Source organism: Pseudopipra pipra, chromosome 9 (genome assembly GCF_036250125.1).
Source record: "Pseudopipra pipra isolate bDixPip1 chromosome 9, bDixPip1.hap1, whole genome shotgun sequence".
Taxonomy (NCBI): Eukaryota; Metazoa; Chordata; class Aves; order Passeriformes; family Pipridae; genus Pseudopipra; species Pseudopipra pipra.
The window spans coordinates 23,104,218-23,116,284 of NC_087557.1; the positions used below are offsets into that span (position 1 = coordinate 23,104,218).

Consider the following 12,067-nt stretch of genomic DNA (forward strand, 5'->3'; position numbering starts at 1 on the left):
CCGGGGCGCTCCCCCCGCCCTCGCCCCACAATGCACCGCGCGGCGCGGCTGACATGGCGGCCGGGCCGGACTGAGGCGCTGCCGTCGGGGCCTGCAGCAGCCGCGGCCGGGCATGGCGGGGGCGCCGCGTCCGCTCCGCTAGCGCCGCACGCAGGTACCGGGGCCGGGGGCTGCCCGGGGCGGGGGCGGCAGGGGCCGCGCTCGGGTGGGGGGGGCCTGTCCGCGCCGGCGCCCCCCGCCCAGCCCTGCCCCGCCTCGACGGCCCGTGGCGGCCTCGGGCCCCGCGCCTGGGCAGGGGGGCCGCCGGGGGTCGCGGCGCGGGGGCCGCCCCAAGGTCAGCGGGGGCCGGGGCCGCCCCCGGGGCGCATCCGGGCTGGGGCTGCTGCGTGCGGGTTGTTGTTCGCACGCCCTGTGCGATTAAATACGGCGGGGGGAGAGACCCCCGGGGCCCGCGGGGAAATGCCCCGTGTCGGGGCTGCCCTGGCCGGCTGTGCCCCCTCCGCTCTCCGTGAGTTATGATGTGACACTCAGGCATCTCTTCGCCGACGTGGTCGTGCTCTTTTGTTGGCTTATTTTATGTACAAATACAGCTGAACGACTTTGCCGCTTTTGCAATAGGTTGCGATTTGCCAGCTGGCTGAATGTGACATGTTACCTGAGGCCTCCTCTCTTTTAAGGTTGTTTCTGGGAGGAGGAGGGTGAGCTCGTAACATGCAGAGAAAAAATATAATCGGATTTAGGCTAAGGTAGAGATTAGTACATTAAAAACATAGTTGTATCTAAGTATGGATCTAATAATTTTTTTTGTATTCCTGCCACCTCCATGTCACTTGGCTTCCTGAAACGTGTCCTGGATTCAAGGGTCATTGCATTTGCTTGAAAATAGAGGATATGTGGTTTTTTATGGGTTTGAGTTGTGCTTCCAGTTTCAGTAGGTGCTCTTTGGATAGTCTGACCCCAGATAGTTATGACATAATTATTTCCGTGACAAGAAAAGTAAGCCAGCCATGGAAGTATGACTTAATTACAGTATCTGGCAGAAGGTGCTATATTAGGAGTAAGAGGTCTCTTTTGCAAACGCCAATTTTGCACTGAGCTTTTTTTAATCATTTTTCTACTTAACTTTAGTGAAAATACCTTCATAAAATTAATTTTGGGATAAAATTGCAATTTCCCAGAACATACATGTTGGGATATGTTCCCAGAGGATAAACACGAAGGGATCAGAAAGTTCCTTCTGTGTTCTCTTCTTGCACAGAGGACAGCTGGGGCTTTTCTCTCCTACCTCAGCTTGCAGTGGAAAAGAAACTGCTGGATGCTGTGGAACACCTGCACAGTGCAGGGCATTTACCTGCTTCTTCCTCTGGAGGGAATTGCTGCTGTGGGGAGAAAGAAAGGGGAGCGGGATTTCCCTGTGTCCTACTTGAAAGCAAGATATCCCTGGGGAGCTCCTGTAAAATGTCGTGTGGATCTGCTTGTCAGGGTGATGGCTTTGGATTGTGTGTTCATAGTGATGCTGTAAGGCAATTCAGAATTTTGCCCAGCTGAGAGTATATCCTGTTTTCTACTTGTAATACTGACTTTTGAAATTTTACAAAGCATTTCTACTAAATTAACTTTATTTTTGTCACTAGCTTAATGAATTAATGTCATACCGGTACTGACTTTTATTGAGAGCTCACAGAAAGAAGGATCCTGCAATTTCTTAGTGGATTAATTCACACAATGGAAGCAATCTAGTGAAAGTCAACATTTCTAGTGCTTTTGGCACATTAGGAAGATTTTGTGTATTGTTTGATAAATTGTTTAACTTAGAAGTCCTAAAAACTAATTACCTAAATTTTGTAACAATGCACACGAATCTAATTTTTACTTTTTTTTCTTTTCATCAGAAATGCATGCATACATGCAGATGTACTCATACTGTATCCTTGGTTCATAATTTTGATTCGAAGGTTTCAGCAAATCTTTGGAAAAAAACAATTTATGAGATGTTCTTAGATTTTATTTTTTTTTTATTTCTGTTGATGTATGAAATACTTTTTTCAGCAAGAAGTTTGCGACTGGTATGGGGTAGTTCAAAGGCCATCCCTTCCTCAAGGATTCCAGTTGGGGTGAAGGGATCATTATTGTTTAAATACAAGATCCAGGTGCCACAAATACTTACTGCTGTATGTTTATGTAGCATAAGCACCACATAAAGGGAGGTTAAGAGCAAGTTGGATAAATTGAGTTCAGTGTGTGGCTGCTCTTTAAGCCAGTTTCATGATCCGTTCAGGTCTCCGGAAGCCAGTTTAGCCTCTGAAAGGCTTTAAACCTGTGCATTGCTGTGCTGTGTTTTTCCAGCCTCCTCAGAGGCATTGGTGCAAGTGTTGTGTGTGTTTGTTTTTAAAGTTGGAGCTACCTTGGAGCAGTTTCTGCTCTGATCACAGCATGTGTGTCACAGCATACGTGAGATTTGAGGCAGGTACTGCCCCTCCTCTGGCTCCAGTGCTTGCTGCAGTCAGTTGTGAAGTAAAACCCAGTATCAGAACCAAAATGGACTAAAGCATGAGAAGCCTGTATGAGATGGAGAGGTAAGGAAGCTGTTGTAGCTTAGTTACACAGCTGGTGTGACAGAGGATGGCTTTCCCCAGTTTGGAATGGGAGTCAGCAGCAGTAAGTAGGGTCAGAAAGTGTGTTCTTAGCATTGGGTGATGGTGACGTGCCTCTCTCTCACCTTCTCTGTGAGTCACCCTGTGCTGTAGGAAAAACAGTGTCAATGCAGAGAGTGATGTGTAACAAGCACATCCCTTACAGATCTCACATCCAGCAGATTTTGCTCATTTCGTAATTCAGTTGTAAGATATTTGCACCGACATAGTTACTAAGTTTTGTATCAAGCAAAGCCTTTCTTGTTACTTCAGTTACTCAGCAGTACTTTTGTAATTCAGATATCATGCTGTTACAATTGTATATATTTTTACTTATATATACACAATTGTTAATCTGGTGATCACTCTTTGGAAGTTTTCGGTCTTCCACACTGTAAACACAGCATCGGTTTCCTACCGAGTTCTGTATTTTCACTGAGCCCAGAGTGTGTTTTGTTGCATCCCTGATTTGTCTGTTAAATTTTGTGTGCACTGTACCGGCTTTCTTCTAGATACATTTTGGGAGTATTATACTTACTAAGATAAATTCTATAGTTTGTAGTAACAGGGAGATCTGAAACACTGTGTAGCACTTGTGTTTGTTACTAAGAATACTGATGGGTTTAGTGCTGGTGGAGCCTGAGGCGCTTTAGTGCCCAGTAATCTCTGGTAGTTTTCGTTTTAAGTGCTTTGGAAAAATATCAAGAATCCGTAATAGTTTGTACTAAGTTATGTCTTGTTCATCATAAAACAAACATAAATGTGTGATAACTTTTTTTTAAATTATTGACACAGAACATGGGAGAGGCTTGAATGGTTTGTGGAAGTTCTCAGACAGAAAAATAGGCCTAAGGCTGTAAACAGTCCAGAAAAGCCCATCTTCCCCAGCATATTAGGGGTGTCTGTGGACATTATCTGTGCTGCAGTATGAACAGAGTGCAGAAGACAACTTTTCCTGTTGTTCCTGACTGGCTGTAACCTTTGTTTGCAGAATTTCCTTTTATTTTTGTGGAGGAAGTTCAGCTGGGCTATATTGGTAAAGAGGCGAGGGGGGCACTGAGGTTAATCACCCCACTTACTGTGGGAGGGCTGACTGGGAGATTTGAGCTTAAGGACAATCATAATGGGGCAGATAAAAGCAGGCCTTGGATAAAATACACATCTCCCTATCTCAAAGGAGGGAATGTTTTATAGAAGGAGAGTGATAACACTTATGTTTGTAGTACTTTCACTGTTTATATTTAATCGAGTACTCCCTGGGGAAACAAAACTTGCAAGCCGGTTCTCTTTCCCTTCACTTACTCTTCTGGTTACTTTTGGACCTTCAGCCAGTTGGGACCATGTTTTAGAGCATATTCGAAGTAATGTCAGAAGATCATCGAGTTTGTGAGTGTTTCCTGGAACAATCCTGTCTCGGTAAAGGAGAGGAAGTTACGTTTCTCGTAGGGAGTAGATGCAAACCAGTCCATGGTTATGTTCCCCCAGCCCCAGCATGTCTCCTCTGTTTGCCCAAAGGGCTGTGAGTGAGACTGTGACTGGGGAGCACAAAAAACCAGGTACAGTCAGTTCTGCTCCTAATGAAATGATTAAGAAGAAATGCTTTGCAGAAGAGCAGCTCAGAATGCAAGAGCTCACAGTTTAACTTGGCCTATATTTTTGAAGAGGCCCTGTTATGTCAAAGTTTGACCCAAAATGTGTGTGTTTGAGGGAGTTAAGTCCAGTGGAACAACTTTGAGAGGAAAAAGTGGAAAGGTAAATGGGTAGAAATAGCTTCTCCAAAATTTTTTGGCTTTTTTCCCCCCCTATTTGAAAGTAAGCCTCACGCTGAGTTTTTGCAATTCAAATGTAGAATTTTCTAATGCTAGTCTGAGAGGTGGAGGAAAGAATCGAAACTGGCAGAAATGAAAGTGAAACACTCTCACTCCTTTGTTTCGTGAGCTTAAAATTATTTCTAAGCGAAGCTAATCTTAAACATTTTCAATTCGGTTGCTGTAGGTATGTAGAGATTTAATAGTTTTCTAGAGCTTGAGGTCAGATAGTATCTTGTCTGACCTCAAGCTGTTGTATTTCAGCCAGATTATTTTTCAAAAAGAGCCAAAGGCTGGGCTAGAGTTCAGAGGAGTACCTGGCACGGTACTTTCAGAAAGCAAAGGAAACCAAGTCCCCTGTAACTCCGGGGTAGTGAATAAATGAAATATTCTGAGATGCTTTCAACAGGTTGATCACACCTCACTTTGCAGACCCAGGTGAAAAGCTCTGTTTTTGTTGCCAGCCCGTCTGGGAATAAAATTCTTCTTTGATTCCAGATCTGGCAGTTTGGTATGAGCCTGAGCCTGTGAACAAGATGTGCCATCCAGGTTTCTAGAAAGATGCCACCTCAGCACTGATTCACTCCACTCCAGTGTTTTGTTTCCAACTGTGTTATTTTTTTTCAGAGGCACTCCTTTCCCTCTCCCTATTTCCCTCTCTCCCCTCTCTCATATGTAGATGGCCAATATCTGACAGAGGAATCTTTTTGAGACCCTCTTGGGTTTAGGAGTGGTCTCTGTTTTGTTTCTCGTGTTAAGTTTTATTAGTTGGTTTAGTTTGCAGTTCTTTGTGAGATGGTAATTTGGCACTATCGAGTATATTGCAGCAGTTTAAATTAATTTTTGTTTGCTAAATAATTTCAGCAGTAAAGAGTAAAACAAAAAAAAATGGAAAAGCAAAAAAAAAATCCCCAAATTCAACAACATTATTATTGCACTTGCATTTCGGATTCAGCGTTTCATTGTGGAACTCTTACCTTTTTTTTGGGGATACAAAATATTCTTGTCTTATGAGATGTCATGGCCTCTCTTTATTCATATTTCTCAGGAATAAGGAATATATCTGTGGGGTTTTTTAACATTAGCTACTTACATTTGATTACACTCACTCTCTTGATATGTAATATTATCACAGTACTCAGTTTATTAGCTGGATTCTAGTTTTTACTAAGTTTCCTCAGTTGTTTTTTCCCATCACATTTGTACATTTGATTAAAGATTATATATTCTCTTTGAATATGTAACTGTGTATTTTATTGAATGAATGAGATCAAATAATTTGAATAATTTTTGTGGATTTTTTAAAAAACCTTCTTTCCAAATATGACTCCAACAACTTGACACATACAAAAAGCAGAGCAAACCGAGGCCCCACTTTTCCTGCAGCGCTGGAGTTCCGTGGCAGCTTTGATGTGGAAGTGGTGCCAACAGGAGTTGTCCCCACCCTGCCAATTGTTTGTTATTACCGGCCGTGCTCCTCCTCCTCCTCCCGGTGCCAGCTTTATGTTAGGCTGGATTGGGGTTCCGGTTTGGTTCCCTGCAGAAGGCACGGGGAAGGAGCAGCCCGAGGAGCCGGGAGTGAGTAGCCGGGTTGGAGAAAGGGTGTCACTGCTCCGGTCGGGTCGGTGTGTGAGGGGGATGTGGGGTCAGAAACGAACCAGAAAAGAAGCGGAATTGATGGAGGGGGGGGGGATTTTTTGTTGGTTTGGGTGTTTTTTCCTCCTCTTGAGGCTGAACAAGTGAAACATAAGAAATAGTTTAGCGTTTGAAAAGTCCTGCTCAGCTTTCTCTTTGGTTACATTAAAAAGCCCAAACACACGGTAGAGTGTGAAGACGGTGCCGTCCTGTCCAGAGGTGTAACACTGGCCATCCATAGAGCAGAGCTTTCCATGGAGCTGGAGTGATCAGCTGGCACTGGAGTCATCCAAGTTTAGCCAACCCGGGGGGCTCTGGGCTCTCCTCACACCCTGGGGCTTGAGCAGCGCTGGGCCAGGTGGGCAGGATCCTGCTGCTGTTTGCCAGGAATTGCTGTGGGAAAGACAGAGTACAGTCCAGAGGCAAATACTGGTTAATCTTCTTGATTTTTGATCCAGAAGTACGAGCCAGGTGCAGTCAGTGTTTAATAGGAAATAGCTGTAATAGTAACTGAATGTGTTTCTGAGATAAAATACTTAGCCATTGGAACAAATCTAGGAATACAGATTTTTTTTTTTTTTTCTTTTTCAGGTTTTCTATTTTGCTAAAGACTGTGGTGCTCATATCAGCTTCAGGAAAATTCTTGTGGGTTTTGTTCGTTTCATTGCTTTTCATTTTTGAAAGATAATATGTATTTTCAATTATCTCAGTAGAGACTTTAGATAACCATTTTAGTATGTGCTTTGTGTCCTGAAGTATTTTCTGATTTGTGTCTCTTTAAAGTGAGAGAGAGGCAGTAACTATATTATATAGCCTGAAAAAAAGTTACTCTCTTTTATACTGATAATATTCAGAAAGGTGGTTTTGTGGTTTTTTTTGGTCTGATCCTTCCTTCTGATTCTTATTAAAGTACAAAAGTACGTTGTGATACTTTTAATAGTTGTAATTCATAGACTTTTCTATTATTCCTTTTCTTCACTAAATTATGAGCTACTTGTTTTGATGGGTTCTCTAAAACCTGGATGTTTCCATGGATCATTCATTTACTTCCCAGATATGAGCTGGGTAGGAAAGAAACTCTGCACTTGCTATAGTTTTACAAAATTTATTTTCTTTTATGTCTAATACTTCATTCTCATAATTTTTAAATTGCTATCTCAAGGTTATTTATAACAAAATCTAATTTCTTGTTACAGATTCTTCCCCTTTGTTTTCTATATTAATAAGAGTAATTCCCTACAAACAGATCTACTTACTAATAACTTCCCACTGGAAACACAGCCTTTGAGCTGCAGCCAACATAAAGCTCAGATGATTATACACCACCTAAAGCTCTGAGGTTTACATGAGTAAAGTTAATCTGCAGCTAAACAAAATATTTACTACTTGTGGGGTATCTTTGCTAAGCAAAATCTCATTTAATTGTTGGCAGTTAACTTATATGAGAGCTGGATGTGTCAAAGGTTTGCTGAGTATCTGTGGGGGCAGGTGGTCAGTCAGGTTTATTATTAATGCTTTGCATTATATCTCTAAATGCTTTTTGAAATCAGTTAATAAAACGGAGCTTGGTTGCTGGAAACAGAATTAGTTTTCTCTAGTGGCTAATTTGAGCTGCGTATTTATTGAGTGGGATTTTTTAGATGTGTTAATTTTTTTTTCATTTTTTCCAGTGTAGTTGCAGACATCTTGGTTCTTATTTTTGTTCAGAAAGCCAGAAATAGGAAGGAAAGAAAAAAGCAAGCTGTTGGCACGTTTATCACAGTGTTTTTTGCAGTGTTCTGCCATCTTTCATTTCTTAATATCCCCTCCTTTTTTAAATACAAATCAAGATGATCAACATTTTCATGAGTTTTACTGTAGTACTGAATGTATTATGAAAATTCACTTATGCCTGGGGGGGAATATGCTTCCTATAATAATTTGTAGTTACACTTTCCCTTAGAGAAGTTTATTTAATGTGCTGTCTACATAGAGCTTTAATTTCTTCCTTCAATTTAAAAATGTCTTCTCATTATTTCCTCAGTAGACAATCAGCTACAATCCTTGCCTGCACAGAGGATTTAAAATCAACTGCAAATTGCTGAAGAATTGCACTTCAAGTGGTCTCAAGAGACAGGAGAAGCAGGTCTTCACTATAATGGAAGAGGCCAAGAGCTCAAAGAATGGAAATCATGACCCAAGGAAGTCTGTCCGTCTTGTCTGTGAGGAAGGCAAACCTGTCAAAGTTACAGCTAATCAAAATTACAAACATAATAGGAATGACAAATCTGTGAAGGATGTTGGGAGAAGTTCTCCAAGTGGGAATAGCAGCAAAAAAAGTAAACAAAATGATGTTTGTTCTGAAAAACAAGGGGAAAATAAATCATGCAAAGTAAATAGTTGTATTCCTGGAACTAAAGATATGGGATCAAACGTTCAGGATCGAAGTCATGGAAAAACAAAAAAATTTTCTAATTTATCATCAGCAATGGAAAACCTGAAACAGACAAAAGCCCAAGCAGTGGGAGAAAACGCTCCAGGCTCCCATGTTTCAGGGAATGGGGTCGGAATGGAAAGCTTAACAGCTACACAGAAAGGGAAACTGGTGCTGGAAAATCCACTGGGAGTTCCTACTTTGAAGGCTGGTGTTGATCAGACTGGTGATCCTGGTAAGGCTGCTGCAGATCAGAGGAAAATGGAACATAAGCCTGATGACTTCAGTGAGTATTATTTAACACTGCTTTATTCCATTTTCTTCTGGTGCGTTTGTGAACAGGCTGAAAAGGGCTTTGAAATATTTCTGTTGGAATATTTTCTTCACACAGAGAAAGTTGCTGGTTGCATTTAGAGAGAACATACTGTTAATACCAGTATTTTGCTGGGAGAACAAGAGATTATGATAATAGCTGTCCTTTCTTCTTATGCCTGAGACCTAAACATCTTTGTAAGCTACTTAGTGTGTGTGGGTTTCAGGCAATTTTGTGAACGTAGTGCCTTATGAAGGGGGAACCCTTCATAATATCATTGCTACTTAGGGAAATGCCAGTTATTACTGCTTTTCAGAGGGGAAAAATCAGTAAGAAAAATTCTTTATCATAAGTGGGGGAAAAAACCTTATTTTTTCTGTGACTGTTGTGCTCTTTTGGTTACTAAAAATGTTGAAAATAGGTTTTGGCAGATGGCTTTTTGATTTAGGAAGCTCTGGAATATGTATCATCCATCAGCAGTTACCCTTATGAGCGTGCAATTCTTATACGTATTTTTTAATGTCAAAATTAAATATATTGATCAGGCTTTGTCTCATCAGGTTAATTCCATAGTTCAGGATTTGTCACACTCTTTTAGAATGCATTTTTCATCTCTAATATGCCATACCAGTACAGACCTTCTGTTTGAAGTATTTCCCACAACTACAGGCAATTTTGTGAATATTGCCTGTACAGCAGTTGCTTGTATGGAAATAGTAGGAAAATAGTAAAGTGTGTATTTTTTTAGCTGTCTTAATAAAATTGAACAGGCAAAACAGGTTGAAGTGGCAGCATCCTGTGATCAGTCAGCTGTTTGTAGACCACCACCATCATATACTGGGGGACCATCTGTCACTGAGAAATCAGGACTTGGAAACTTATTCCGTTTTGATTCCTCTCTGGTCTGGGGGCACAGATCTCATGTGAAAGGAAAGAAAAAAAGCACAAAGCACAAGTAGCCCTCACTTTTGCTTATGTAAAAATGACAGGAGTAATTTGATGTAGATGTTTGTGCAGATTAGTGGCCTATGACCAATCCATAGGCATCTGGAGGAACTGGCCCCTGGGAGCTGACCTGTGTTTGGGAGCAGCAGCGTTCCGAAGCTGTGGGTGGTGAAGTGTCACAGTGTGTTCAGGTGCAGCTCCAGCAGCTTCCAAATTGAGGGCCTGAAATGCCTGATGACTGACTCTGTAAGGTCATATGGGTGAATGGCTTTAGGGCAGTTCTATGACTTATTCCCTTAAAATGTGCTGTGTAAAATAATTTTATGCCTAATATTTCTTATATCTGTTACAGTAGGGCATCAGGGTCTTGCATACTCTGTTCTGCATGACAAAAGCTCCTTTCTTGCCCTAATAAGAGACTGTGAAGTTATGACTGAAACACAAAATTAAACTACCATTTTTTAAACTCTTTTTGATAGCACTCTCAGTAGCAGACTAGTCTCTGAAGTCTCTCTAAAATATTGGTTAATATACTGGAAAGATTCTAACATTTAAGGTGATTTTTGCCAGCCTTTGGGGAAAAAAACCTGGAATGTAGCTCTAATTTGTGTTTGGCTCTTATCTAATTTTTATTTTTCCTCTCTGTGAGTTATTCTGAAAAAAGTAACTGTTTCTTTCTGTAGGTAAAATCAAGAATTCTGAATCAACAAAAGAACATACTTTGGAAGCAGATTATTTAGAAACCACTGCTGTTCTTGATGAATCCAATCTGACAGTTGAACAGCAACTGGGATTGAAACAAGCCGAGGAACGGCTGGAAAGAGATTATATCTCCAGACTTGAAAAAGTAGGTTGGGTTGTTTATCAGATAAAGAAGAAAATGTGTGTCCTCTCTCATTATCATCACCATGTTTTGGTTGGGTGGTGTTTCTACTACAATCTCCTTTTCTTCTTAATAATGAATCACTTTATGGACTAGGATTTATCCCTGGTAGTTGACTGGTCAGTCATTGTGGCTGATGATATGGATTGGAAACTTCTGGCTCCTTTTGTGGTACATGTAGCCTTTGTAGAACAGGATTTTTTAACTCTGCAGACCTAAAGGTTTCCAGATCCATTGTTTACATAAGATTTTCTGGAAAGTCTGGTTCCCTGGAAATTCAGAATGCAGGATTGAGAAGAACTTTGTGCTCTCTTTGGTATATCAGCCTCTCCCCAGGCCCATTTTGGGGATGGGTGCTTACAAATCTTCATCTAAACTGCTCTCAATAGTATCCCCAGTGAAACAATGTCCAAGTCAGTGTGAGCAACCCAGAAGTTTTTCTAAATGTCTAATTCAAGTGTGTCTTTTAGTGTTTTAATCCCTCTTATGTTGTCCTAGGAAAATAACCATAAGTTTATTACTTCTTTTTCACATCACCTGCACATTGGAAGATCCTTACCATTCTTCCAATCTTCCCTTCTTTAGACTGTCTTTTTTCACTGGTCTTGGGGTTTTTAGTGGTTCATTCTTGTTGCTTTTCTGCAGACACCCATTGTGTAACTGGTATCTAAACTGGACATACCATTTCAGCTGAAGTCTTACATATAGGGAGGAAAGCTGGCTGCATCTGTCTGAAATACAGCATTTTTGTTTAGCCTCTTTGCTTCTTTTAGCAACAGTAGGATGTTGGCTTGTAGTTTGACTAGCAATGGTCCCCATAGCCTTTGCTTCAGAAATGCTCCATCAGGTGTTCCCAGCCCTGGATATTTGCAGTTGGCAATACCTAAGGAGGAATGATACTTTGCTGTGGTATTATTTAGTGGCAGCTTATTTATTCCATTCCTCTAATTTGTTGTAATTATTGAATTTTTTCTTATTTTACATCTTCTGTATCCCCTCCCAAGTTTGTGGCTTTCAGATTTGTAGTCAGCACACTCTCCCTTGCATTTCCCAAGTCTTCAAAAAGGTGTGGATATTTCTGACCCCACAAGGACCCCTGCTGAAAAAGTCTTGGCACATGCTTTTAGGTGTGTGTGCTCTGAGGACAGTTCTCTGAGCAGTTTTGCTGCCACCTTACTGTTCTTTATTTAGGTAGTATTTATGGTCTCCTTTGGAGACTGGTACTGTGACAAGTGACAAAAACTTTGTAAAATTCTAGATACAACATCTGCTGCTGCTTCTTCAAGCACTTTTAAAAAAGCAACCCTAAGTTTGGGTTAATGCAATTTGTTTGGAGCAGGTCAGGTTGTCACCTTTGTCCCTGTGTACTTTTTAATAATTTATTGCAGTATTTTTCTGAATGCTATTTCTGACTGGTCTCTAATTCCTTGGCTCATC

The 12,067-nt window shown here is 41.1% G+C and overlaps 1 protein-coding gene across 3 annotated transcripts in view; it reads left to right on the forward strand.

The window, feature by feature from the left end:
- The first annotated feature begins 25 nt into the window (after positions 1-25).
- Positions 26-12,067, forward strand: part of TUT4 (terminal uridylyl transferase 4) — a 44,424-nt gene continuing 32,382 nt past the window's right edge. For 2 of the 3 annotated variants that reach the window (XM_064665220.1, XM_064665222.1), the window contains exons 1-3: positions 26-154; positions 8,100-8,775; positions 10,431-10,594. In XM_064665220.1, coding sequence (XP_064521290.1) covers positions 8,214-8,775; positions 10,431-10,594 — 726 coding nt within the window. In that variant the 5' untranslated portion in view covers positions 26-154; positions 8,100-8,213. The remainder of the gene's footprint in view (positions 155-8,099; positions 8,776-10,430; positions 10,595-12,067) is intronic. The other variant, XM_064665221.1, reaches the window with a different exon arrangement.